At 39.5% G+C, this 24,313-nt stretch overlaps 1 protein-coding gene across 1 annotated transcript in view; it reads right to left on the bottom strand.

The window, feature by feature from the left end:
- GADL1 (glutamate decarboxylase like 1) overlaps positions 1-21,074 on the bottom strand; it is a 159,203-nt gene extending 138,129 nt beyond the window's left edge. Inside the window, exon 1 of the mRNA XM_081825500.1 lies at positions 20,646-21,074. Within this exon, the coding sequence (XP_081681626.1) occupies positions 20,646-20,931 (286 nt within the window). The 5' untranslated portion in view covers positions 20,932-21,074. The remainder of the gene's footprint in view (positions 1-20,645) is intronic.
- Between the last annotated feature and the right edge of the window lie 3,239 nt (positions 21,075-24,313).

Here is a 24,313-nt window from a genome sequence, read left to right as displayed (position 1 = left end):
AAAAAAAAAAAAAAAGAAAAAGAAAACAAAAGAATCTAAGAGGTGACTTGGGTTAGGCACCTGAGTCACCAGGTAAATGGTGGAGTTCTACCCTGATATAGGGACCACTGGAAAATAACAAGTTAGGCAAGAGTATGGTGGGACGGGCATGGAGAATCAAGATATTTGACTGATGAGTAGAAACTGGTTATGATGGGGTAGAAACAAAGGTCATGGCCAAAACAGTCCTGATAAAAAAGCAACATGAACTAGGCAAAAAAAATGAATGTGTATGTTGGTGACCAGGAAATCTCGAGAATTTGTTTGTCCAAGGGGCAGGGGTCTGTAAATGGGATAAGTGAGTGTTGGGAGGGTGGCATGGGGACTGATCTTGCAGGAACTTGAATAGAAAGTAAAAAATTTAGGTGTTACTTGGTGGACAACAGGAAGCCATTGTGAACGTCAAATGGTAAAAGAAGAGAGCTTTAGAATGATTTAGGAGATACAGGTGTAGAGGTCAGATGGGAGATCACGAGTTGGAGGTGGGGAGATATGACGGCGGTAATCCAGGCCAGGGAGAGAGAGGACATGAACTAGATAGTAAACAGGATGGTAGGTTTGTATTTATTTTAACCTCTCCCCTACAGTTGTGTTGCTGCAAACTTGAAGCCAAGAATCCCTTTCTTTCTTTTTTTTTTTTTTTAAAGATGTTATTTTTATTTATTTGAGAGAGAGAGAATGAGAGACAGAGAGCATGAGAGGGAGGAGGGTCAGAGGGAGAAGCAGACTCCCTGCTGAGCAGGGAGCCCGATGCGGGACTCGATCCCGGGACTCCAGGATCATGACCTGAGCCGAAGGCAGTCGCCTAACCAACTGAGCCACCCAGGCGCCCCAAGAATCCCTTTCTAAAGAGCCCTACAGCTGTCCAAAGATAGGATAGTTTCCTATTCTCCAGCAAGTCTATCTTCTAATCATCTTTGGACGAAAAGGTGACAGAATAAGACAGGAGAAAACCATTTGTGCATCCATGCATCAACTCCTGTCTTGCAAAGCAGTGGTGAACATCTCACATTTCTTGGAGGTGACATTTTCCCATCACCCAGGATTTTGTTTTATGAGATCCTGTGTGTTAGCATCTGGGATGTTAGTCAAACGATTCAGACTCTGCTGAGACACCAAGGCAACCCCTTCAATGAAAGAGGTGGGTCCTTAAACACTATCCATTTTCTGAGATGACAAGTTCCTCACAAGGGAGTCTCTAAAGCATCCAAAAATAAAGTAGCTGTCAGAGCCCTGCCAATGGCCAATAAATGCATGGTGTACCACAAACCCTACCATCTATCTATCTATCTACCTATCTATCTATCTATCTATCTACTTATCCATCTATCTACCTATCATCTATTATCTATCTATCCATTTATTGATTAATTTTTTTTCTAGACAGAGTTGTAAATGGTGCCCTTTAAATGTGCAGTGTACAATCTGCACAAACTGTAAGCATCAGACCAGGCTGTTCTGCTGCTCAGACAGGCCTTGGTTGTTGTTGTCAATTTTTGTTTGTTTTCTTTTTGCCTTTTGACCCCCTTCACCCATTTCTCCCACTCTGACTCTCCATCTCTGGCAACCACCAATCTGTTCTCCGCTTCTATGACCCTGTTTTGTGTGTGTGTGTGTGTGTGTTTAGATTCCATATAGGAGAAATCATACAGTATTTGTCTTTCTCTATCTGACTTATTTCATTTAGCATAATGCTCTTGAGGTCCAACCATGTTGCCTCAAATGGCAAGACTTCATTCTTTTTTATGGCTGAATGATGTTCCACTACATATATATATGTGTGACATATATATCATAAATTCTTTATCCATTCATCCATCAATGAACATTTAGGCTGCTTCATTATCTTGGCTACTATAAATACTTGGCTGCAATAAACATAGGATGCACATATTTTTTCCCAAGACACTGCTTTCATTTTCTTCAGCTAAGTACCCAAAAGTAGAACTGCTAGATCATAAGATAGTTCTGTGTTTAGTTTTTTGAGGTATCTCCATACTGTTTTCCAACTTGGCTGCACCAATTTACATTCCCACCAAGAGTGCACAAACATTCCTTTTTCTCCACTTCCTCACCAACATTTGTTATTTCTAGTATTTTTGATTCTAGCCATTCTAACAAGTGTGAAGCGATATCTCACTGAGATTTTGTTTGCATTTCTCTGATGATTACTGATGTTGAGCATCTTTTCATGTATTTGTTGGCCATCTGTATGTCTTCTTTGGAAAAATGTCTCTTCAGATCTTCTGCTCATTTTTTAAATCAGATTGTTTCCTTCTTTGCTATTGAGTTGTATGTGTTCTTTATATATTTTGGATATTAGCTCCTTATCAGATATACAATTTGCAAATATTTTCTCCCATTCAGTGGGTTACCCTTCCATTTTGCTGACGATTTCCTCTGCTGTGCAGAAGCTTTTCAGTATGATGTAGTCCCACTTATTTATATTTGCTTTTGTTGCTCTTGGCTTTTGGTTTCAGATGATTTAAAAAAAATCATCTCCAAGACTTATGTCAAGGAGCTTACTGCCTTTGTTTTCTTCCAGGAGTTTTATGGTTTCAGGCCTTATGTTCAAGTTTTTAATCCATTTTGAGTTAATTTTTGTGTATGGTGAAGACAGTAGTTGTTTCATTCTTTTGCATGTCATTATTTAGTTTTCTCAACACCATTTATTAAAGAGACTGTCCTTTCCCCATTGTATATTTTTGGTTCTTCTGTCATAAATTAATTGACTATATATGTGTGGGTTTATTTCTAGGCTCTATTCTGTTCCATTGATCTATGCATCTGTTTTATTTTTTTAAAGATTTTTATTTATTAATTTGAGAGAGAGCACAAGCAGGCAGAGTGGCAGGCAGAGGGAGAGAGAGAAGCAGGCTCCCTGCTGAGTAGAGAGCCCAACATGGAGCTCGATCCCAGGACCCTGGGATCATGACCTGAGCTGAAGGCAGATGCTTAAATGACTGAGTGAGCAGACACTCCGATGTGTCTGTTTTAATGCCAATAGTATTTGATTTGATTACCGTTTTGATTACTATAGCTTTGTAGTATATTTTGAAATCATGGAGTGTGATGCTTCCAGCATTGTTCTTCTTTCTCAAAGTTGCTTTGGCTTTTGGGGTTTTGTGTGTGTGTGTGTGTGTGTGTGTGTGTGTGTGTGTGTGTTTGGTTCCATACAAATTTTATGATTATTTGTTCTATTTCTTTGGAAATATGCCATTGGAATTTCTTTTCAATGTCTTCTTCAATTTCTTTTCTTAATGTTTTATAGTTTTCAATACACATGTCTTTCACTTGCTTGGTTAAATTAAACTCTAGGTATTTTATTCTTTTTTGATGAAATTGTAAATGGAATTGTTTTATTTCTCTTTCTGATGGTTTGTTATTATTGTGTAGAAATGCAGCAGATTTTTGTGTATTGATTTTGTATCCTGGAACTTTACTAAATTTGTTTATTAGTTCTAACAGCTTTTTGATGAAATCTTTAGGGTTTTCTATTTATATTATCATGTCATCTGTAAATAGTGACAGTTTTACTTCTCCTTTTTCAAATTAGATGTCTTTAATTTCTTTTTCTTGTCTAATTGCTCTGGCTAGGAACTCCAATACCATGTTGAATAAAATCGGTCAGAGTGGGCATCCTTGTCTTTTTCCTGACCTTAGAAGAAAGGCTTCCTACCATTGAGGATGATATTAGCTGTGGGTTTGTCATTTATGGCTTTTATGATGTTGAGGTTTATGACCTTTATACTCACTTTGTTGATATTGAATATTGGATAATGGATATTGATATTTATTTTAATTTCAAAAAAGTTTTCCTTTCACTGGACATTAGGCCAGGAATTGGTTAACCTTTTGATATTTTCAGGAGAGTAGGTTTTCCAGAGTCATTTATTTCTATTGTTTGAGTAAACATTACTTGATAAGCTGCTGTTGTATGTCTTAGCTTGTCATATTGATAAGCAGCTCTTGAAACCGCTACCACCCACCCACCATCCCACCTCTAAACCTTATGTACTTTTCTGCTGGGTACAACTTTACCTTGCAAGGACTTGAATGTAGTCAGGCTCTATGAGAAAATTGAATTTGCCATACCCGCATAGTAAATTTCAGCCCAATCCTTCAGCCCCAGGCTGGAGAACTTGGCTGTGGAAGATATGCTTTCATTTGGCTCAGTGGGAGCTACAGCACTAAGGTGAAATATATTCCCCAGGAACTGTACCCACTGTGTGTCCCCTCTCCTTCATTAGCCACTTCCACCCTAGTAGTCACAGTTTGTGCTGTCATTTTTCCCCTGTGCCACCTTGGTTCCTTGTCCTTTCTGACTCTTCATCTTGCTTATTGTTTACATACATTTGTGAAACATCAGATTTAACTTATTGCTGTGTCAATGACTCATGTTTTCTGAGATAAGGCTGAGTAGGGAGAATACCCATTTTTAGTTTGTTTGCTTAGGGCATTTTGGGGCTAACCAGCATCCCAACTGGGACCACTCTTTCCCCCAGACACAGTCTTGGCATGACTGTCAATTAAGGTTATGCTCTTTTGTGGGTATCTCAAGTACCTAAAGTACCAGGTATTTTAGATGCCCAGAGTGGCTTTGGCTCCTGTCTTTTTGAAGACCTAATTATTTATCTCTCTCTCCAATTCTGTTAGTTCCAAGGTCCTTTCAATTAACTCCCCCAAAAAGTGAGCAAGAGTCGTTCTGTATTCTATGAAACTAGAGAACCATAACTCATAATCTGAATAACTTAGCTTCAGTAGCCATTTCCAAGTAAGGAAAGCTAAAATCAACTACACACCTTACTCAGTATACTCTCTGGACCTTCAGAATTCCCCATCTATTTTTATTGTTCTCTAAAATTCGGATATCACCCAGTTACTGTCAGAAAATAAATATGGTGTTGTTGTCTTTTTTTTCTCTTTTTAAAAATATTCTTCTTAAGTACAAGTCTGGATGATTGAGGTCAATGGGTAGAGTACTGTTTTAGTAAAAAGAGTTTAGTACAACACTGCTAAAAAGAAATATAATGCAAGCCACAGATAAAGCCACCTGTGTGATTTTATCTTTTCTAGTAGTAGATGCCATAATGCACTTATAAAATAATAACAGTAGTTAACATCCATTGGATATTTACAATGGATCAGGTACTGAGCTAGGGACCTTCTACAAATTACTTCATTTAAGCCTCATAATAACCCTGTGAGGAAAATATCTTTATTAACTCCATTTAACAAGTAGAGTAACTGAGGCCAGAAAGATTAAGAAAATGCCCAAATCAGACAGCTAATAAGTGGTAGAAGCAGAATTCAAAGCCAGATACCCTGAGTTCAGACATCATGTTGATAATTACCACATTCTACCTTTTTTTTCAAAAAAAGGCAAACAAGAAGATACTGCTTCTCGTGTCTCATCAACCATACTAAATTATTTGGACATATATTTTGTACTCCTAAAGCAATAAGCAATTATCTTGGAACTATGCATTAAACTGCAATGTGCTGCAATTTAATATATAGTTTTCAAACCAATTTGCTCTAGTATTGACTTCAGAATTTTATTCCATTTAACCAGCAATTTAAATGAAAATTTAAATAAATGCTCTAAATGGGTGTCTCATTTGCATGATCTGTTGATTAACTCTGATATGAAACTCATTTGTGCCCAGGGTTCTTCCTCCTAGCCTAGGCCTTTGGCAGATCATTTTCTAGATGACTAGAGGACAGTAACTCTCAGCTCCTAACCACCTCAACACACATGTTGTGACATTCACATGAGGCCAACCTCAAATGCAGGAAATCTTACTTATCAAAACTCTTTTATTGAGTCTATTACACGTGATTATAAAGAATATACTGAGAAGCTGCTTAGAATGGCAGTAAGACCTTTCCAAGAAGCATCTTAAGATAAAAAGAGATGGCCTAAACTGCCTTCTATGGAGGGAGGACTTGGTCACTTGCAGGGCAAATGCACTGCTGAGTGGAGTATGCAAATTTAGGGACAGAGATGAACTGCTCAATGAAGTATGAAAGAAGGTGAGGCTGCCACCGGCATCTTCCTTCTCAACCTTTATGCTACACAGAATCAGCCTCAACCCCATATAAAATCAGAGCAAATATTCTAAAAATTTTAACCTACCGGGGAGCCAACATAGTCACATAAACTACATTAGAGATGGTATCCTTGATCTATGGTCAAAGTGGTTGCTCTGGGGCATAACCACATGTCTCATTGCTACTCTGATGTTGATAAATGCAAGTACTCACAGAACGCTGCATAACAGATCATAAAGACATTGGCATGGGTTAGTCCACAGCTGAGATCCACTGAGGTATGAGTTTGGATCCATCTAGAATATGGACCAAGGTTGGTTTGGGGCCAATTTTGTGTAGGAACATGGGATCTTAGAGCTTGACAATCACTTACAGATAATTTAGCAAATGTCTTCATTTTGAATTTGAGAAAACTGGGATTTAGTAGCACACAGATTGTTTGATGGTCATGTACCCCCTTCTATTCATCTACCAGAGCCTCTAAGAGCTGTCCATACTTCATCCTTCATAAGCATCTGGAACTTATATGATTGTATTCATATAATACTCATATAATAGTAGCCAGCATTTATCTAGCACTTACAATGGGCCAGGTTTTTGGTAAGTCCTTCACAAATAATAGTATATTTATCCCACACAGCAACCCTGGGAAGATACAAACAACTAAAACTCACTCTGGTTAAGTTAAGCATAAAAATTATTTATTGGGAAGATGTATCAGTTAGCTATAGTTGTGTAACAAATGACCCCAAAACGTAGTAGTTTAAAACAATGATACATGGTTTCTCATGATTCTGTGGTTTGGCTGGGGGATTCTGCTTGTCTTTCCTGGGCTCACTCACACAACTGCATCAGCTTGTGCATTGGCTGGGAGCTGAGCTCATCTGGAAAGACTGGGATAGCGAGACCTCGCTCTCCACATAGGGTTTCATTTTCAAAGAGATTAGACTGATTCTTCCTCACAAGGTGACAGCAGGTTTGAAGACAATGAAGGTAAAAGCTGCAAAGCCTCTTGAGGCCTTGGATTGTATGTCACATAACATCACCTCTGCCATACTCTGTTGATCAAAGCAAGTCACAAGAACAATTGGATTCAAAGACACTTTTTTAAAAAGCCCACTTCTTGAAGACCGAAGGCAATGTCACATTGCAAAGTAGTATGCATACTAGGAAGGAATAAAGGACTCTGAAGCCATTTTTTCTAATCTACTAGAGTCCACCCTCTTACCAAAAATTATTCATATTCCTCTACCTACAAAATATGCTTATTCCCATCCCAACCCCCCCAAATTTCATCCTGTTATAGAAAGAGGCTTGTAGTCCAGAATCACATGATTTGTATCAGGTCTATTAAGCATACAAGGCTGTTCAGTTGCAGCTGCTCTAGGTTCAGGGACCCGTAAACTAAAAAAAAGTATCAGACACCACACTCAATATAAAATAGTGGGAAGGACAAGTTTATTGCCATAGATACTCCCAGGGAAGAACAGAAGGCACCGGGCCAGTCACTGGTCCATAGCAGTTCTGAAATCTAGCCAAGGACATATTACACATATTGAATGGGGTCTGCTTCTGCCCTCTGGGATGATTTCCTAATCTATTATTCTCTGTGACTCTTGGATCTGTACTCAGACGGAAGTGAGGCAGTGGCCCAGCGTCTCTGACAGTCTTTGATATCAAATGCAGTGATGAGTAGTTGCAGACGTGCCAGCACATATTGGCTTGTCCTTATCTCTTCTCTCATCTGAACGCATGGTTCTTCATTCTCAGAGATGAAAGCTACACAGAGAAATGGCTTTCTTTCTCCAGCTCTGCTCATGATCACACTTTGGCACCTGTACCTGCCTGCATTTCCAGATTCTTCTATAATCTCCAACTCACCCATTCTTGCCAGTGCTTCAAGAGGGCTAGTTAGTAACTTTTCTCTGTCTCCAATTCCTCTTTATGGAATTGTCCTTCCTCAGCCTCTCCCACAATTACATAAGGTTTAATTTCTATAATAAGTACCTTATTCCAGAGTACTCCTTACATACAATATGTTATTGCATTTCATCTTCACCACAGCTGTACAATTTATATACATACCCATTTTACAGATGAGGACACTGAGGCCCACAGAAGTTAGGTAACTTTCCCATAGCTACACAGCCAAAAGGTGTCAGAGCTCAGATTTGAACTCTGGTCTATATGATTCCTGAACCTATGCATGTAAATCCTATTCTGCATCTACTGGGAGAAGAGGTTGGTGTGCTAGTAAGCTGGTTTCTGATCGGTAGCACTTGTCTATTTTTATGGTGTAAAAACTCCCAGTGGGCTAATTTCAAGATACTAACAGTTTAATAATTGGCTTACAACATTTCTAAATATTTAACACTCTCGTGAGCTGGTATGAAGTGGTTTTGGCACACCACAGGATAAGGAGTTAGGAAAACAAAAGTCCGTCAATAAGGAAATGTAATAATAGTTAACAAAAATGGAGTAGAGCAGTTCTTCACGTGTGTATCTGTGCTCAAGCCATCTGATTTCCAAGTCAATCATCTTCATCTCTTTGTCTGCAGCCTTTCTATTTTGGCAAAACCTGCTCTGCCCACTTACATGGCAAGTCTGAAGTTCTGAAAAATTAATACTCATTATCTCAGCATCCTTCAACCAATCACTGATAGAAATTAATGCATAAATATCCAGCTCTTTTGTTTTTCATATGGGATAACTCTGAGGTGTGTATTCTTCACTAACACCCCGAGTTCTCTAGCAGAATTAAGCTTCAATTACCCACAGTGATACCTTGCTTAGAGTGTAAGTAATTACTTACACTCTAATCCTTGACTTAAGGTCTGCTTCTGGAAAACTCAAATCAAGACAAGTGATTACCATTTTTTGAATGCCTGTGGCCCAGAGAGACACTGTACTAGACACCTATATGTTTTTATGCAACTCTTTATGGCATCTTATGCAACAAGTATCATTCCCAATTCTACAAATATGAAAATGAGGATCAGAGAAGTTAATTAACTTTGTGGAGGTCACATAGCTGGTATAGTGAATAGCAGAGCTGATATTCAAACTATGATTGATTGCAGTGTCTCTTGTCTTTTCACTAAATCATACTGCCTCTCTCACCGGGGAGACTGGACGAGCACATGTGAAACAATAAAGGAACAATTAACTGCTAAGCTGACATATTGTATTGAATACTTTTGGGCAAAACTGTCATCATATGTATGTTCCACAATTACTTTCTGAAATTCTCTTTTGTTGTGCCATCAACTTGAAAAATAAGGCCATGGACAAGTATTAGGAAATTCAATTTTTCATAGATTTTCTCTCTCCTCTATCTCTGCTTCACACAAATTAGGTACTGAAATAAAACTGAGCTGATGGCATAACAGAATATACCATGATGAAAATGCACATGAAGAAAATATGTTCCCTGGATGTATTTTTTGGCCTGCATAGCATTTGAAAGAATGGGTAAGATATGTCATAAAATACCAACTAAGTCTCTATTGATTTTGAAAGTCAATGCAGAACATTAGGAGATCAAACAACACAATATCCAGAGTGCTGAATTGGGAATAGTCTTATCAGCAAGAAACTCAAACAAAAGGAGGACTTAGCAACATATTTAATAGGCAAAAATTGGAGTGTGGAAATTTAAAATTTGTCAATGCCGCAGCTAAATCACCAAAACAGATTTTAATATTTAACAATGGCTTGCTGACATCAAGTAATTTAGACAGTTGCTCTGTAATATTTCCCATTAAAAAGCTCCTGAGTGCTAAAATTCTTAGCACTGCACCTCAGAAGCTGGTGGAAACAAATGTAAAATTTAACTCTGATTTAACGGTATCTTACAGTGTTGATTTCTTACTTTTAATTATCTGCTCTGACAATATGCACAGAAAGAACGTTGTGGAATTTGGGATGGGGGAGTTCTGGGCCCAACTCTAGCCCTACATAGTTCTGTGACTTCAAGTAGTACTTTGGTTAAATGATGCTGTCAGTTAAATGATGCTCTACAAGATGCCTTGCCACTCTACCTGTCAATGATTCTAGGGCTAAAGCCATTTTTCACTTAAAATCCTATTCATGTAATGAATACAGATCACATCCCAGCATTTCTAAAAGAGGTCCTCATCAATGCTCTGCACTACTGTGAATTCCTAAAATGTTTCAGGACTGCCATGGTGGTGGTTCATGGGAGGAAATGATGAAGGAGGTGGTCTTTAGGGCCCTGAGGACTACTTCAGGCACAGCAAAGCTGTTTTATGGCAAAAACCTCTCTATATTATTTTGCCTATAAGAGACTGTAGGCATGAATGAATGAAGTAATACTTTAGCTTCAAATTACAATGTGACTTGACTGACATTTGATACCCATGACTTTTCCCTCTTTAAAAAACAAGTAACTGGGTGCCTGGGTGGCTCAGTTGGTTAAGCGGCTGCCTTCGGCTCAGGTCATGATCCCAGGGTCCTGGGATCAAGTCCCACATCGGGCTCCCTGCTCCTTGGGAGCCTGCTTCTCCCTCTGCCTCTCTCTCTCTCTGTCTCTCATGAATAAATAAATAAAATCTTTAAAAAAAAAAAATAACTTTTGTGCTAAGCCTCACTTACCATGGGAGCTTCATCAGCAGACCTGAGGCCCAGCTTTGTGCATATTTTCCCCATGGCAACTGCACTCCCCAAAGACACCGCCAGGTGTCAATGGCAGTGGCTGAAGCAGCCACTTTTATTTGTTTCAAGCTTGTTTGTGGCATCATTACCTTTATGACACACAGGTATACCAAGAAAATGTAAGTATTTTTATTTTGGTCTCTAATTAATCTTGTCGTCCCCATGAGGCCCCATTGCTGGAAAGAGTAACAAAATTTACCTTACTTAGTGCAATCTGATTAAAATTTGGTCAAACATAATAAATTAAACAGTCTCTTTAGACAATGCTCAGTTTTACTATGTAAAAATGCTTGATCTCCTAAATGTCCATTTCCCCTTCTCCTAATACTCTTCTTGATGGCTTCGAGGTACATGCATAGAAAAGCAAGTGACTCAACTTCAAGATGGTGGGAAGAGTGGTAGAGTCCTTGGATCAGCATTGGCATCTTTGTCCCTGGGCAATCTCACTTTCTACATCCTTTCCCACCTAGCCATCATGGCTGAGGCATATTCATGGTCTCTTCCCCCTCACCTTGGTCAGATACTAGGGGTGTTCCATGATGACCTCACCTTGGCTATTGATAATGGTATAGACCCTCCGGGCTTATGCCACATCCTTCATCACCACCCCAATAGAGCAGGTCCATCCCATGATTTCTGCCTTCGTCTTCATCAGAGACGGACCCTTAGGAGGATCAAGGGTACCTGATCCAACCACCTTCCTGAGACAGAGCCACCTCCACACCTTAAAAGGCTAAATCCAGCTTCTCCCTCCTCATCGAACTTCAGTGAGCCATCCCTTTTGCTTTGAAGAGATTGCAAGGTGACCTCCTTCAAGAGAAGCTGGTAAAGATCTCTGTTGTTGCCTTCAATGTTTTGAGAAACTTACCATATAAATGATCTATGCCCCTCCCTGCCCATTGGCTTTGATCCCAAGTAATGAGAAATAGATACCATGTCTTTCAACACTTGCCTCCCTTGCTTCGCTCTCTTTTTCCCTCCCCAATATCACCCCATGACAGGAATGGAGATTTTTCATTGACTTTTCTTACATTAAATATTCCCCTTTTCATCCTAGCTTTAAAGATGCACAAAGGTTATCTTCTCTGTACTATGAACAAACTCCATGACTTTATCTTCCAGGCCTAGTAGGTCATATTAAAGGGGAAATACAAGAATTTAGAGAGCCCTGTCTCAAGGCAATAACCTGACTTTTTCCTTTGAAATTCTCCTTTTGACCACTGGAATCTAACTAGTAATTATCTTTCTCTTTGCATTCTACCTGTAAGGATCATCATTCCTCTTAAGCAGATAGCTTTTTGCAGAGAAGAGCAGATACTCAGACATAGCAGGAAAAAAGCATGGTAATATATTTTTTTGAAATACCACGTGCATGAAATGCTCTAAAATTGGATTGTGCTGAGAGTTGCACCGCTCTGTAAATTTGCTAAAAATTGAATTGCACATTCAAACAGGTGCATTTTATGATATGTAAATCATACCTCAATAAAGCTCTTAAAAACGCATGTGCAGTATAAAAGAGCGAGCACAGTTGCTCAGCCTCCTGTAGGCTGTGCTATGGCCCTCTTAGTGGAACTGCCGATGAGAGCAGTAGAAACAGAGCGAGCAAGAAGATCACGTGCAGGCACTGTCCGCTCCGTAAGGGTTAGGGAGCAATCATACTCCCAGTACAGTTCAGTGAGTAGAAAGCCATAATTTTCCTTTAAACTGGGACTTACTTGCCAAATCTGTTTACATGGGTATCTCTCCAGCAATAGAATGCTATCAGTTTCTTTAAATCGTGAGCATGAACTGTAATTATGCATGCATGTGTTTACATAAAAATATTTTTTCACTGGCATACACTCTCTATGGAAGCTTCTTCTCTGGCAACATCAAATATCCAGAACGTACATAAAAATACACAAGAATGCAAAATAAATCAATAGAACAATGTTAGTGTAATAGACACCTGTACACTCTACTTACATAGACCTATTCACATGTCATTCAGAGGCAATCTACCTTACATCAGGTACAATTCCAACCTTTTGTGGGCTAGAAAACCAAGAATATGAGACAGTAACCAAGCTTGTTAAGAGCAATAAATTGGAGGGAGTGTGGCACATGGTGACTAAAGATATTATTAGGATTTATGAGAAGAAAATCATTAACAGCTGACATTCATGGGAGACCATGATGAAGGAGACAGAAACAGTATAAAAGAAGCTACAAGAATTCAAAAGAGCAATCTGCCCATCATTCAATGAAGGGACAAACAGCTGGATACATCTCAACTCCTAGAAATGTTATATTATTCAGTGCTAACAATGGCAATGCCAAGATACACAAAAGAGTGTTAAACTTGTTGAGTGAGGCAAGTAGGTTTTACAATTATTTTACAAATTATTCTATTCCTAAAAGCCTGTTTTGCTTATTTTTAAATTAAGTATTCTTATTTTATTGTGGTAAAAAAAACACGTAAGACAAAATTTATCATTTTAACTATTTTTAAACGTATAGTTCACTATGTTGAAGTATATTCACATTGTTGTGAAACAGATCTCCAGGACTTTTTCATCTTGTCAAACCGAAACTCTATAATCACTAAATACTTTCCCTTCTCCGTTACTCTCCCACCCCCTGGTAACCACCATTCTACTTCATGTTTCTATGAATTTGATTGCTTTAGTTACCTCATTTAAGTGGATCATACAATATTTGATCATACAATTTGATGTCTGGCTTATTTCATTTAACATAATGTCCTCAAGGTTCATCCATGGGGTAGCGTGCGATGGGATTTCTGTCCTTTTTAAGGCTGAATAATACATCCATTGTATATATAAACCACATTTTGTTTATCTACTCATCCAATGATGGACATTTGGGGGCTATTGTGAATAGTGCTGCTATGAACATGGATGTGCAAATATCTTTTCAAGACCTGTTTTCAATTCTTTTGGATACTTATCCAGAAGTGGGATTTCTGGATAATACAGTAGTTCTATTTTTTTTTTTTTTTAAGTAGGCTTCATGCCCAGTATGGACCCCAGTGTGGGGCTTGACCTCACGACCCTGAGATCAAGACCTGAGCTGAAATCAAGAGTCAGATGCTTAACCACTGAGCCACCCAGGTGCCCCCTATTTTTAATTTTTTGAGGAAACCTCTATACTGTTTTTCATAGCAGTTGCACCATTTCACAAGCCCACCAATCATCTACAAGAGTTCCAATTTCTCCACATCCTCTTCAACACTTCTTATTTTCTGTTTGTTTTTTTAGTAGTAGTCATCCTAGTGAGTGTGAGGATCAGTGATGTTGAGCACCTTTTCATATATTGTTGAGTCATTTGTGTATCATCTTTGAAGAAATATTTGTTCAAGTCTTTTGCCTAATTTTTAATGGAGTTATTTGATTTTTTGTAATTGAGTGTAGGAATTCTTTATATAGTGTGAATATTAACTCCTTATCAGATATATGATTTGCAAATATTTTCTCCCACTTCACAGGTTGCTTTTTCATTCTGTTGGTTGTGTCCTTTGGTACACAAAAGCTTTCTAGATTGATGAAGTCTCAGGTGTCTATTTTTGGTCTTGTCTCCTATGCTTTTTGTGTCGTACCCAAGAAACTACTGCCAAATCAAATGTCATGAGGATTTCTCCTGTTTTCTCCCAGGAATTTTATAGTTTGGGGTCTTAAGTTTAGGCCTTTAATCCACTTTTCAGTTATTTTGTATATTGTGTAAAATAAGGGTCCAACTTGGTTCTTTCACAGGTGGATATCCAGTTTTCTCAACACCATTTGTTAAAGAGACTGTCCTTTCCCCACTGAGTGGTCTTACGTTGGAAATCATTTGACCACATACATGAAGGTTTATCTCTTGACTCTCAATTCTATTCCATTGGTCTATTTATTTGTCTTTATGCCAGTATCACACTTTCAATTATTGTAGCTTTGCAATATGTTTTGAAATCAGGAAGTGTGAGTCCTCCAAGTGTGCTATTTTTCAAAATTGTTTTGGCTATTTAGGGTCCCTTGAGATTCCATATGAATTCTAAGGTGAAATTTTCTATTTCTGCCGAAAATGCTCTTGGAATTTTGATAGGGATTGTACTGAATCTTAGTTCACTTCAGGTGGTATAGACGTCTTAACCATATTGAATCTTCCAATCAATGAACATGAGATGTCTTTTCATTTATTTGTGTCTTCTTTAATTTCTTTCAGTAATGTTTGCAGTTTTCAGTGTAGAAACTTCTTATCTCCCTGGTTAGATTATCTGTAAGTATTCTTTTTGATGCTATTATAAATCTTAAAAGTTTTTTTTTTATATACAAACTTTAAGTGTATACCTTTTAAAGAGATTATCAATGAGACAGCCAGATGTAGAATAGACAGCTGGTATCTTGCTGGTCTAAATCCTTCAACTCTAAATATCCTATGTGCTCACCCAAATCCACATGGTTTCAAGTCTTAAGTCTACAAAATTTAGCCGTTCCACCACCAGTAAGCAGCAGGAGATGAACAGCAAAGATGCATTCCATGGTGTCCTCTTGAGTCTATGGACCAACACTTGTTGGGACTCAATCCCTAGCTGAAAGGGCCCCTACCTCAGAAGCCACAGTCTAGACAACTTTAAGTAAAGTATTTAAACCACATCTGGGAACTTGCAATGAAGCACAGCTAAAGCAGGAAAATTCCTGCTCTACAATAACTCCATTGCATGAGAATTTTGTGCTGTATTATTCACAAAACGAGTATCAGGTGAAGCCCCACCTTGGAGGTCTCTGTGATTCATTTTGTGTCCAAATCTGCAACTTCTATTGAAGTGATGGTCCTTAAAGCCTTGATGGCAAAGGAAGCAGACCAACTACAGCTCCCTAAATCCGCCAGAGAAAGGCTCTGTCCTTGCACAGACCCAGGAAAATGTTGAGCTAATCCATCATAATTTAATCAGTAGCAAAAACAAAAATAAGGAATTAATATCCAAAATATATAAAGAACTGTATACTACAACAACAAAAAACAAACAACCCAATTAAAAATATGCAAAGGGGGGGGGCGCCTGGGTGGCTCAGTCGTTAAGGGTCTACCTTCAGCTTAGGTCATGATCCCAGGGTCCTGGGATCGAGCCCCACATCAGGCTCCCTGCTGGGCGGGGAGCCTGCTTCTCCTTCTCCCACCCCTGCTGCTTGTGTTCCTTCTTTCGCTGTATCTCTCTCTGTCAAATAAATAAATAAAATCTTAAAAAAAAAAAAAAAAACCCTATCTCCCGTGCCGTATTTTTCTATTGTATTCTCTATGTGTGCTGTTTTAGTTCTGTGTAGGAAGACTATTAAAAATCACTGTCCCCCACAAAAAAAAAAATAGGCCACTGTCCCTTTTTCAATTACTCTATTAGAAGTGATAGAGGTCAAAGGTCTCCTTCCTCCTTCCTCGTATTACAATGCATTTGCTATTTGCTTTGAAGGTTCTATTTAAGCTAAATCTTCTTGTAAAACATACTCCCCATAGAGTTCCATGCATATTTATCCATATATTCAATGTGGTAAATATTTATTGAGGGAGGAATGTAGGACATACTCATCTTCAATGTACCAGGTACTTTACATACATTCTCACAAAACCCATGAGATTAGTAGTGTTATTTCCTATCATTTCCATTGTACCGGAGAGGGAACTGATGCTCAGAAAGGGACCTCACCGTTATTAGAGTCAGAAACTGCACTTTGGTCTATAAAAAGCAAAGTTCAAACCCTGTCCTTCCCCAGCACTGCCTTAACCAAGTGTAAATTGGTCAGGATGACCATTTGTCAAAAAAATAAATATTTCTTATCACTGGATTTTCAAGAATGGATAATCCTGATGCACTCCTATGCAAATTTTCATCTCTATATCATTCCTTAAAATATTTTTAATGCTTTTCTAGATTTGTAAGATTCTCTCTCTCGTATTTGAAATAATTAGTAAATGAGAACATCAATTTTCAATCAACTTATTATAATGCTTAATGAAATTCATGTAAGAATTGAGGGCTCAATATGAGAAACTCAATAAAATCCTTTATTGCCTAATACATGAAATGATATCATGGTTGTTTCTAGAAGTCAAGGATTAAACTAAGAAATGTAACTTAACCAAGAGAACGTAGAAGGAGGAAGGGCTGAGGTGGTATAAAGGAGCTCAAAAGAAGGTGATCTTCAAGGGAAACATTGAACTGTGAGCACAAAAGCAGCAAAATCCAGATCGTGGAGCATTCTATAGGCCAAATAACCCAGGCTCTTTAACAGATAAATTATAAGAACAGAAAAGGACAGGAGGGCAAATCTATAAATTAAAAGACATATCACAGTTTCTTCTTAATGGATAACACTAAATTGCTATGTCTAGGAATGCGTAATTAGATGGTTCTAATATTACAAAAATGCAAGAAAGTAATTACTACCCAAGTCAGTCAGGGTTGTGATCACTTATGGGGGAGGGAAGGGCCTATGGTTGAAAGGGGGCACATAGGACATGTGCCCCCAAGATGATAGCAAAATTATATTTATATTATATTTCTTCACCTGTGTGGTGCTTGCAAGGCTACAAAATAATAGCCAGATGTTTTACATAATCAATCCCTCATAATCCAAAAAGAAGTTTAATGAACACAGAACCAATCACCACGGAGATCTGGTCTCTCAGTGATCATGAAGCTCAAGGTGAAAGGAAAATGGGGAGAGGAGAGAGAGGGACTGTGTCAGAATCCATGAGTGGGTCAGGAACAAATTTAATGCGGAGAGATTCCATTTTTGTGATATAATTTTCTTTGAGGTGTTTTCCCATTTCCATATCCATTCTCCCACAGTGCCATGGAACAAGGGTACCACCCTCGAATCAAGAGACTCAGACTTCTAGAGAAGGAGTATGGCACGGCTAACTAGCCAGGAGGGGAAGGGGTCACAGGGGCACTCAGTGAGGTTACCAGAGTGTTGATGAGGGAAAATCTCAAAAAACTGAGATCAGGATTTCCTTCAGAACCAAAAAGGAATTCCCCATTTGGAAGAGAAAGGTGGTGCTGTTGGCAGACCCTGGAAAAAGAGGCCCAAGATCCCACTTCTCAGTTAGAAAACTGAAGAAACAACAAGAAATTAAAAAGAAAACAATGTTGTGATGTTCCCAAGGATGGTGTTGAAGCAACATTGTAATTTCTGCAAAGTATATAAATATATCAGATTAAAGGTTACTCATTTACCCTTCCATTCCCAAAGAATGGTGATTTTTAAAAAGGGCAGGGGAGGGGTGGAGTTTGGGGAGGGGAGGGCTACCCCACTTTACAAAGGTTCACAAAGGTTCTTGTTCCTGGAGCTAACTCTGCAAACAAAAGATAAACAAAAGATACTCAACTTCCATGCACTTGAAAGCACTTCAAGTATATATGCAAAAGAATTAGGGAACACTTACAAATTAGGTATTCATGAACTGTTATAACATCTTTATATAATAAAGCAGGGAAAGCCAAGGGCAGAGGGGATATCAAAAGTTAGCTTAACTATGATTTGCAACAAAGGAGTGTATTGACATGACAACATGTTGGAAAATTAGTATCTTTTGTCACTGTCTTTGAGTTATAAGGAGGGCACTAAACAAATTACTGAAAAATTTTGTTCCTGGATATCATAGTTTCAATTTCATTAAACTGTACCAGACTTATAACAGTATTTTAAGGTCTCCTTTTCAAGAGAAAAAATACCTACAACCCTCCCCCATTAAAACTTGAAATTTGCTTCCATTTTAAAAGTGTTTCAGTAAGAATCAAAGCTGAATAAAATAGAAAGAATGAATTTGCAGGTTGATTTATGTGGAATGTTTGTGGGTTTGTGTTATTATTTCAAACCATAAGGGGAAGTATTATTTGAGTCCAAAGAACTCTTAATTTTTAATGGAATTAAAATTTCATCTGATGTAATCAATTGCCTAAACTTCTCTTGGATGTACTATGGCAAGATCATAAACTGTATACAAGCATGAACAATTCTGTACCTGCAACAAAGTTCCCTTGTATAGGTTTGTAACAGATAGCCAACAAGAATTTGTTTAACACAGGCAAATCATTTAACATACTCATCAAATGTCACCTTGCTCAATCTGGTCATACATACTTAGAAATTTACTAAGTCTGACAGATATATATCCTATATCCCACCTTTTAAGGTGTCATAGCCAACATTTGGCACAATTAGTTGTTATCAGACATGTTATCGCCTTATCACCTGCTCAAGGATGACCAGACACACAGCCTAAGCCTTCTGGTATTCTCTGGAATTAAAATTTAAGGTTAAACTTTGCCCTTCACTAGTCAAACATGGCAATTATTGAAGTCATCACAAGACCTGTCCAGTTACAAGGATGCATGTTTGATTTAGGAAGAATAGATACTTTTTTTAAGTTCCTATCAGAGTTCCAAAGGGTGTGTGGCTTTGAAACAAGAATTAAGATTAAAAACAAAACACCAAACAAACAAAACAGTGCAGGGCTCAGGTAGTCAGAATTATCCTGCTCACCCTTGCCTCCCATAAAGAAGCCTGCCATATTATTAGGAATTCTTTAAATCAACAGTCTACTTTATACTTCTCAGTCAGTTCTCAAATAGCCAGATGTCTTAAATGACAGTGTGTGCTGACCCTAGAAACGCAAAAGTAATAGTTTTGCAAAAAGCTCCTGCAGTTTAAAAGCTAGTTGTTTTTTGTTTAATACCATATAATGAAACAATAATAATGCAACTTGAAAAAAATTTTTTTTGAATAGGATCCGGGGCAATTATGCTGGAACTTTTGAGGGACAGTAAAAGGAACAAACGAAAAATGTTTCTTGTAGTACAATGGTTCTTGTCTTGCCAACTACTCTGCAAAATTCCCCGCCCTGAAAATGATCCGCAGGGAACGCAAGCCAGGGTACCTGACGCACCTGTTGAGCCCAAGCCCCCAGAGAGCTCCGACTTAACACAGCTTCATTAAGTCGTGTTCAGTACAATTCGAAAGGGTACTGATGCAAAGAGGAATTATTCCTGGAGGAGGGCTCCTCCTAAAAGGTCAACAACTAACTAGTTCGTGAAAATGCCTAAATAGCAATAGTAATGGCCTTTCAAAGCAGGGCTCTTTGCCGGCGAGGGCAGGTAAGGGGTCCAGCGTGAAACCCTTGGCAAACATCCAAACGTTTATGGATGGGTGAGTTTTCACGGAAACAACGTTCACGGTATTTCATCACACGTTCAAAGCCATCTAAGACCCTCCCTCGCTAAAGCTGGTAATCATGATATGACAATAGAACTAAATGACATCCGCGTTATAAAATCAGTCTGGGGAATTCTGCTGCTCAACACTTTCTTTAAACAACTAACATCCAGTCCCCCACCTGCAGGCTCCCATCCTAAGCACTTCAGGGCATCACTCTCTCTGTAAGATCAGGGTAGCCTCTTTTAACGCCTGTTGGTAGCGTAGCAGGGTGGAGGTGGGAGGGGTGGTGCTGTGCTTGTCCCAAAGTAGAAGCAAAATCAGCTTTCTTTCAGGGAAGGCCCTTCCACGGGGTCTAGGGATCCCCGCAGCAGCGCACCAAGCAGTAAAACCCCGACATGCACTTCATTTAACAAAGCTGCACAATGCCCATTCCTGTGCAAGCGCGGCTCTCCGCGCTTCATAGAAGTTAACTTGTTTAATTCTAAAAATAACCCCCAAAGGTGCAGAAAGCGATGCAAAAAATCCACGACGATGGACACTTTCTACCCACCCCAGCCGCCTTACAGAGAAATAACCCTCCGCCTCGTTTCCCCCAGGTCAACCAGCTTCCGTGAGAGAAAAAAACCCGCGTGGGGAGCGATTAAGGGCTAAAATCGCAGGCGCGCGGAGGCCAGTCGTTACCGTCCAGCGGGCACTCGCGGTCCGGGTGGCTGCTCATCGCTGCTCCCCGACTCCGGGCTGTCCCCCCGAGCGGCTCCTTCGGTCTAGGCTGCGGCTGCAGTTGCTGAGGCAGCGCCCCCCTTGGGGCCCCGCAGGTGTGCCCGGCAGCAGCTGGGCGCGCTCCACTGCAGTGGGAGAGCCAAGGACACACGCCTGGCGCTCCTTTCACTTTGCAACCCGAGGCTCCAGCGCCAGTCTCCTGCAGCCCAAGGCTCTTTATTAATACTTGGCGTGCGGCTGGCTGCATGCCATCGACTTGACCCACGGCTAGGGTTCCTTTGACCTCGCTGGGAAGGGGTGGGAACAGTGTGTGGGGAGCGTAGGTGATTTGACTGGGTGGGAGGAGGCAGAGAACACCCCCAGCAGCTCTCCCAGGCAAGGCAGGTGAGTGAGCCTCGGCCTGTGACTTTCCCAGAGTCCAGCGTTTTGGAGTAACTACCTCGCGGCATCCGATCTGGCCCCAGAAGCCCTCAGCTAAATATGATGCCTGCTCCAGGCCACCAGCTCAGGGAACCTATTTTGGGGCCGCTGCGGTGAGCAGGATCCGCTACCCATTCATTCAGTACCGCCTTGACATTTCAGAGTTCTACAGGCGAATCCCTGTTCCCCTATCCGATTTCAGCCTCTCTTGCCTCTGCAAAATTCCAGCTTGGAGAAGGGAAAGGCAGGGGGCTAGTGAGCAAAAGGAGGTGGTGAATTAGAAAGGCCCAATATTGATTTGGTGTTCAGACTAAAACGTTCTCAACACTGTATTTCTTCCAGCAAGCCCGTGGAAGTTGGGTTGCAACCATGTTCCTATTGTAAATTTAAATTTAATCAGCAAATGCTGCTTTTTTATCGTTCCTCTAACAAGCTTTATGTTTAAAGTTAAATTCCCTTGGGAGCTTTTAAGTTAGGCTGTTGGTATGATAGGAGTAATCAGTTAATGCCATTTCAAAGCACGTTTATGACAACTACATTAGGGAACTGCATTTGTAATCTAGCTCTCTCAACAGGCTTAAAAAAATTCCTGGTTTATTTTTGCACAGAGCCTAGTATGGCTCCTTAGCAGGTGAATTCTTTCCTCTGCTTTCCTGGTATAGTTTAACTTTTCCTCCTTTCCTAGCATAGTTTACGGCCCTATCAGTGAAGACAGGGCAGACTTTTGCTCTCAGGTAAGAACTGATTATTCCTAATATACCTACAACTAGAGTTATTAAAAATAGTTAAGACCCTGCAGACAAATTTTATGAAGTTTCTGAGACCCCTTCTCCCAACTTACTCTCTTGTATCTGGTTTCAGCAGATAAAGGACTGAGATCTAGTGATGAAAACATAAATGAGAAATTCAGGAGTTCACCTTTGGTAACTCAATTTAAAAATTACTGAAAGAACTATATGCTCCAGCAAGTTTTTCTTTTTGCTTTTAGCATTATAATAAGTGAACCCTCTCTACTCCAGCTCAGAACAGTGACCAGTGTCCACAACTGCTAAATTATATATCTCCCTGTGGGAGATAAACCAGGATCAGCTGGGCCACAGTGGATTGCAGAAATGTCCATTTACACACCTGGACCAGGGAACGCTCCCACACTCTCCTCTCCCCTGCTCCCACCAGGGAATATACCATTCAGAATTTCTTAGACTGAAAACCAGAAATTGCTCTATGAATAGGCTTACCTGGCTTATCTCAACTCTCATATTTATTCTTATGACAAAGGCATTGTTATATTGTCATATTCAATGTTATGTCAATATTCAGTGTTATACTGTTATATTGTCATATTCTTTGGTTCTTTTATTCTTCAGTTACTGAGCAGTTCTCCCTGTGCCAGTTACTAGTAGTAATTTCAAGAAAAATCCTGCCCTCAGAATAATTTAGTGTAGGTAAGACAAGCTTAGAACCAGCTAAACTTTCTTAGATATTTTGTGTTCTTTGAAAGATATGGGGCATTAAGGAGCCACCACCAAGGAGATGGCTAATTCTACCTGAAGGATTAAGAAATGCTTCTAAGCAGAAGTGAGTATTTTCACTAGTGATAGTTGCTATCATCTTTAAACATGCACTGTGAACTAGGCACTCTGCTAAATGCTTTTCATACATTCCCTCCTATAATCCTTATAAGAATGGGAATTATTACTGTGCCCTTTTTACAGATGGACAAGTGGAGGCTCAGCTTAAGTAACTTGCCCACATATACAGAGGTGAGGAGTTTCAGAACCATGATTGGAATGTAGCTTCTATGATTACAGAGCCTCTGCCCAGTTTCTACACTGGATTGCATGAGTTAGCAAAAACTCTTTCCACAATCTGTAATAAGAGCTTTTCACCAAAACCTTTCAGAAAAAAAAAAAAAAAAAAAGGGTCCTTAGAGAGTACAAAGATAGGTTAGTTGGTGTTGTAGGAACCAGACTGCGCCTAGGCAGTCAGGATTCCTCACAAAGAAGCTTCTACTTTTCACAACAAGGCAGGACACAAAAATGGCTCTCAAAGAGCTTGGGAAATCAGTGTCCCAAGGAAAATTGCTGTGAGAACAGCATTCTTTAATTCATAAATCCATTCAACTTTTATTGAGCACTTACTTTGTGACACACACTTTCCTGGAAGTTGATTTCATCTCAACAACAGATTCCCCTAGGAGTGTTCCAAGGAATTAGAAATTTACATTCAAAGAAAAGAAAAAAAAATATCTCTTCCATGCAAAGTTGGCCATCAGACCAATTTAGTCAAAGGCAAAAAACATGCCTTTTGCTGGCCAGGGCATGAAAGAGAAGAAAGAACATCCTGAGGCTCTGTTCCAATAAGAAAATTTCCAGCAGTCACACCTACCCAAGAAGGTCCACAAATTGCATTGGTCTAAAATTCTACTGGCATGTTCAACTCAGAGACAGTAAAATGTAATGATTAGGTATCTAGTCTTTGTTCTCAAACACTGCTTTCAAATGCTGATTCATGTGCTACTGGTTCAATCCAGATCTGTCCAATGAATGAGTAACTCAGGCAAGTTACATAACTAGCTAGCCTAAGACTTCACATCCTGTAAAATGGACAAAAGAACGAACCCTATAGGATTTTTGCATGATTATCTATATATTGGTAAACGAGTGTTTTCAGTTGCTTGTAGCAGAGACCAAATTAGCAGAAATTTAAATAAATTAGATTTTTTTTCTTCAGTCAACATTAAGATAGTTGAGGTAGATGGTCTATAGCTGGTACTGCAGCTCCATGTTTTCGTCAGTGACCCAGCAGGCTTCTCATTTTTTGCTCCAGCATCCTTAATAGAGGCTTTCACCTTCAGGACTTCCTTATGGTGACAGAATGGCTGTCGGAACTCTGGACTCTGGATTGACTCATGTTTAAACAAGAGAAAGAAGGGAGAAAGGGCAAAAGTAGCACCTTGCCGCTGAGTCCGGTCCCTTAAAATAACTCTCTTGGAAGCCTTATCCAACAACTTCCATGTAAAATGCGGTAGACGGGCACTCTTCAAGAGAAGTTGGGGTGTGTGTGTGTGTGTGTGTGTGTGTGTGTGTGTTAGGCACTTTAGAGGTTCTGTTGTTGAGGAAAAGGGAGAGAATGGATATTGGGTGGGCAGCCAGCAATCTCTGCCACAGTTAGAAAACATTTGACACAGTGCCTGACGCAAAGTAAAT

Source organism: Leptonychotes weddellii, chromosome 1 (assembly GCF_054177405.1).
Source record: "Leptonychotes weddellii isolate Sample4059 chromosome 1, ASM5417740v2, whole genome shotgun sequence".
NCBI lineage: Eukaryota > Metazoa > Chordata > Mammalia > Carnivora > Phocidae > Leptonychotes > Leptonychotes weddellii.
Note: the sequence above shows the minus strand (reverse complement) of the source record. Positions and strands in the feature narration are given on the sequence as shown.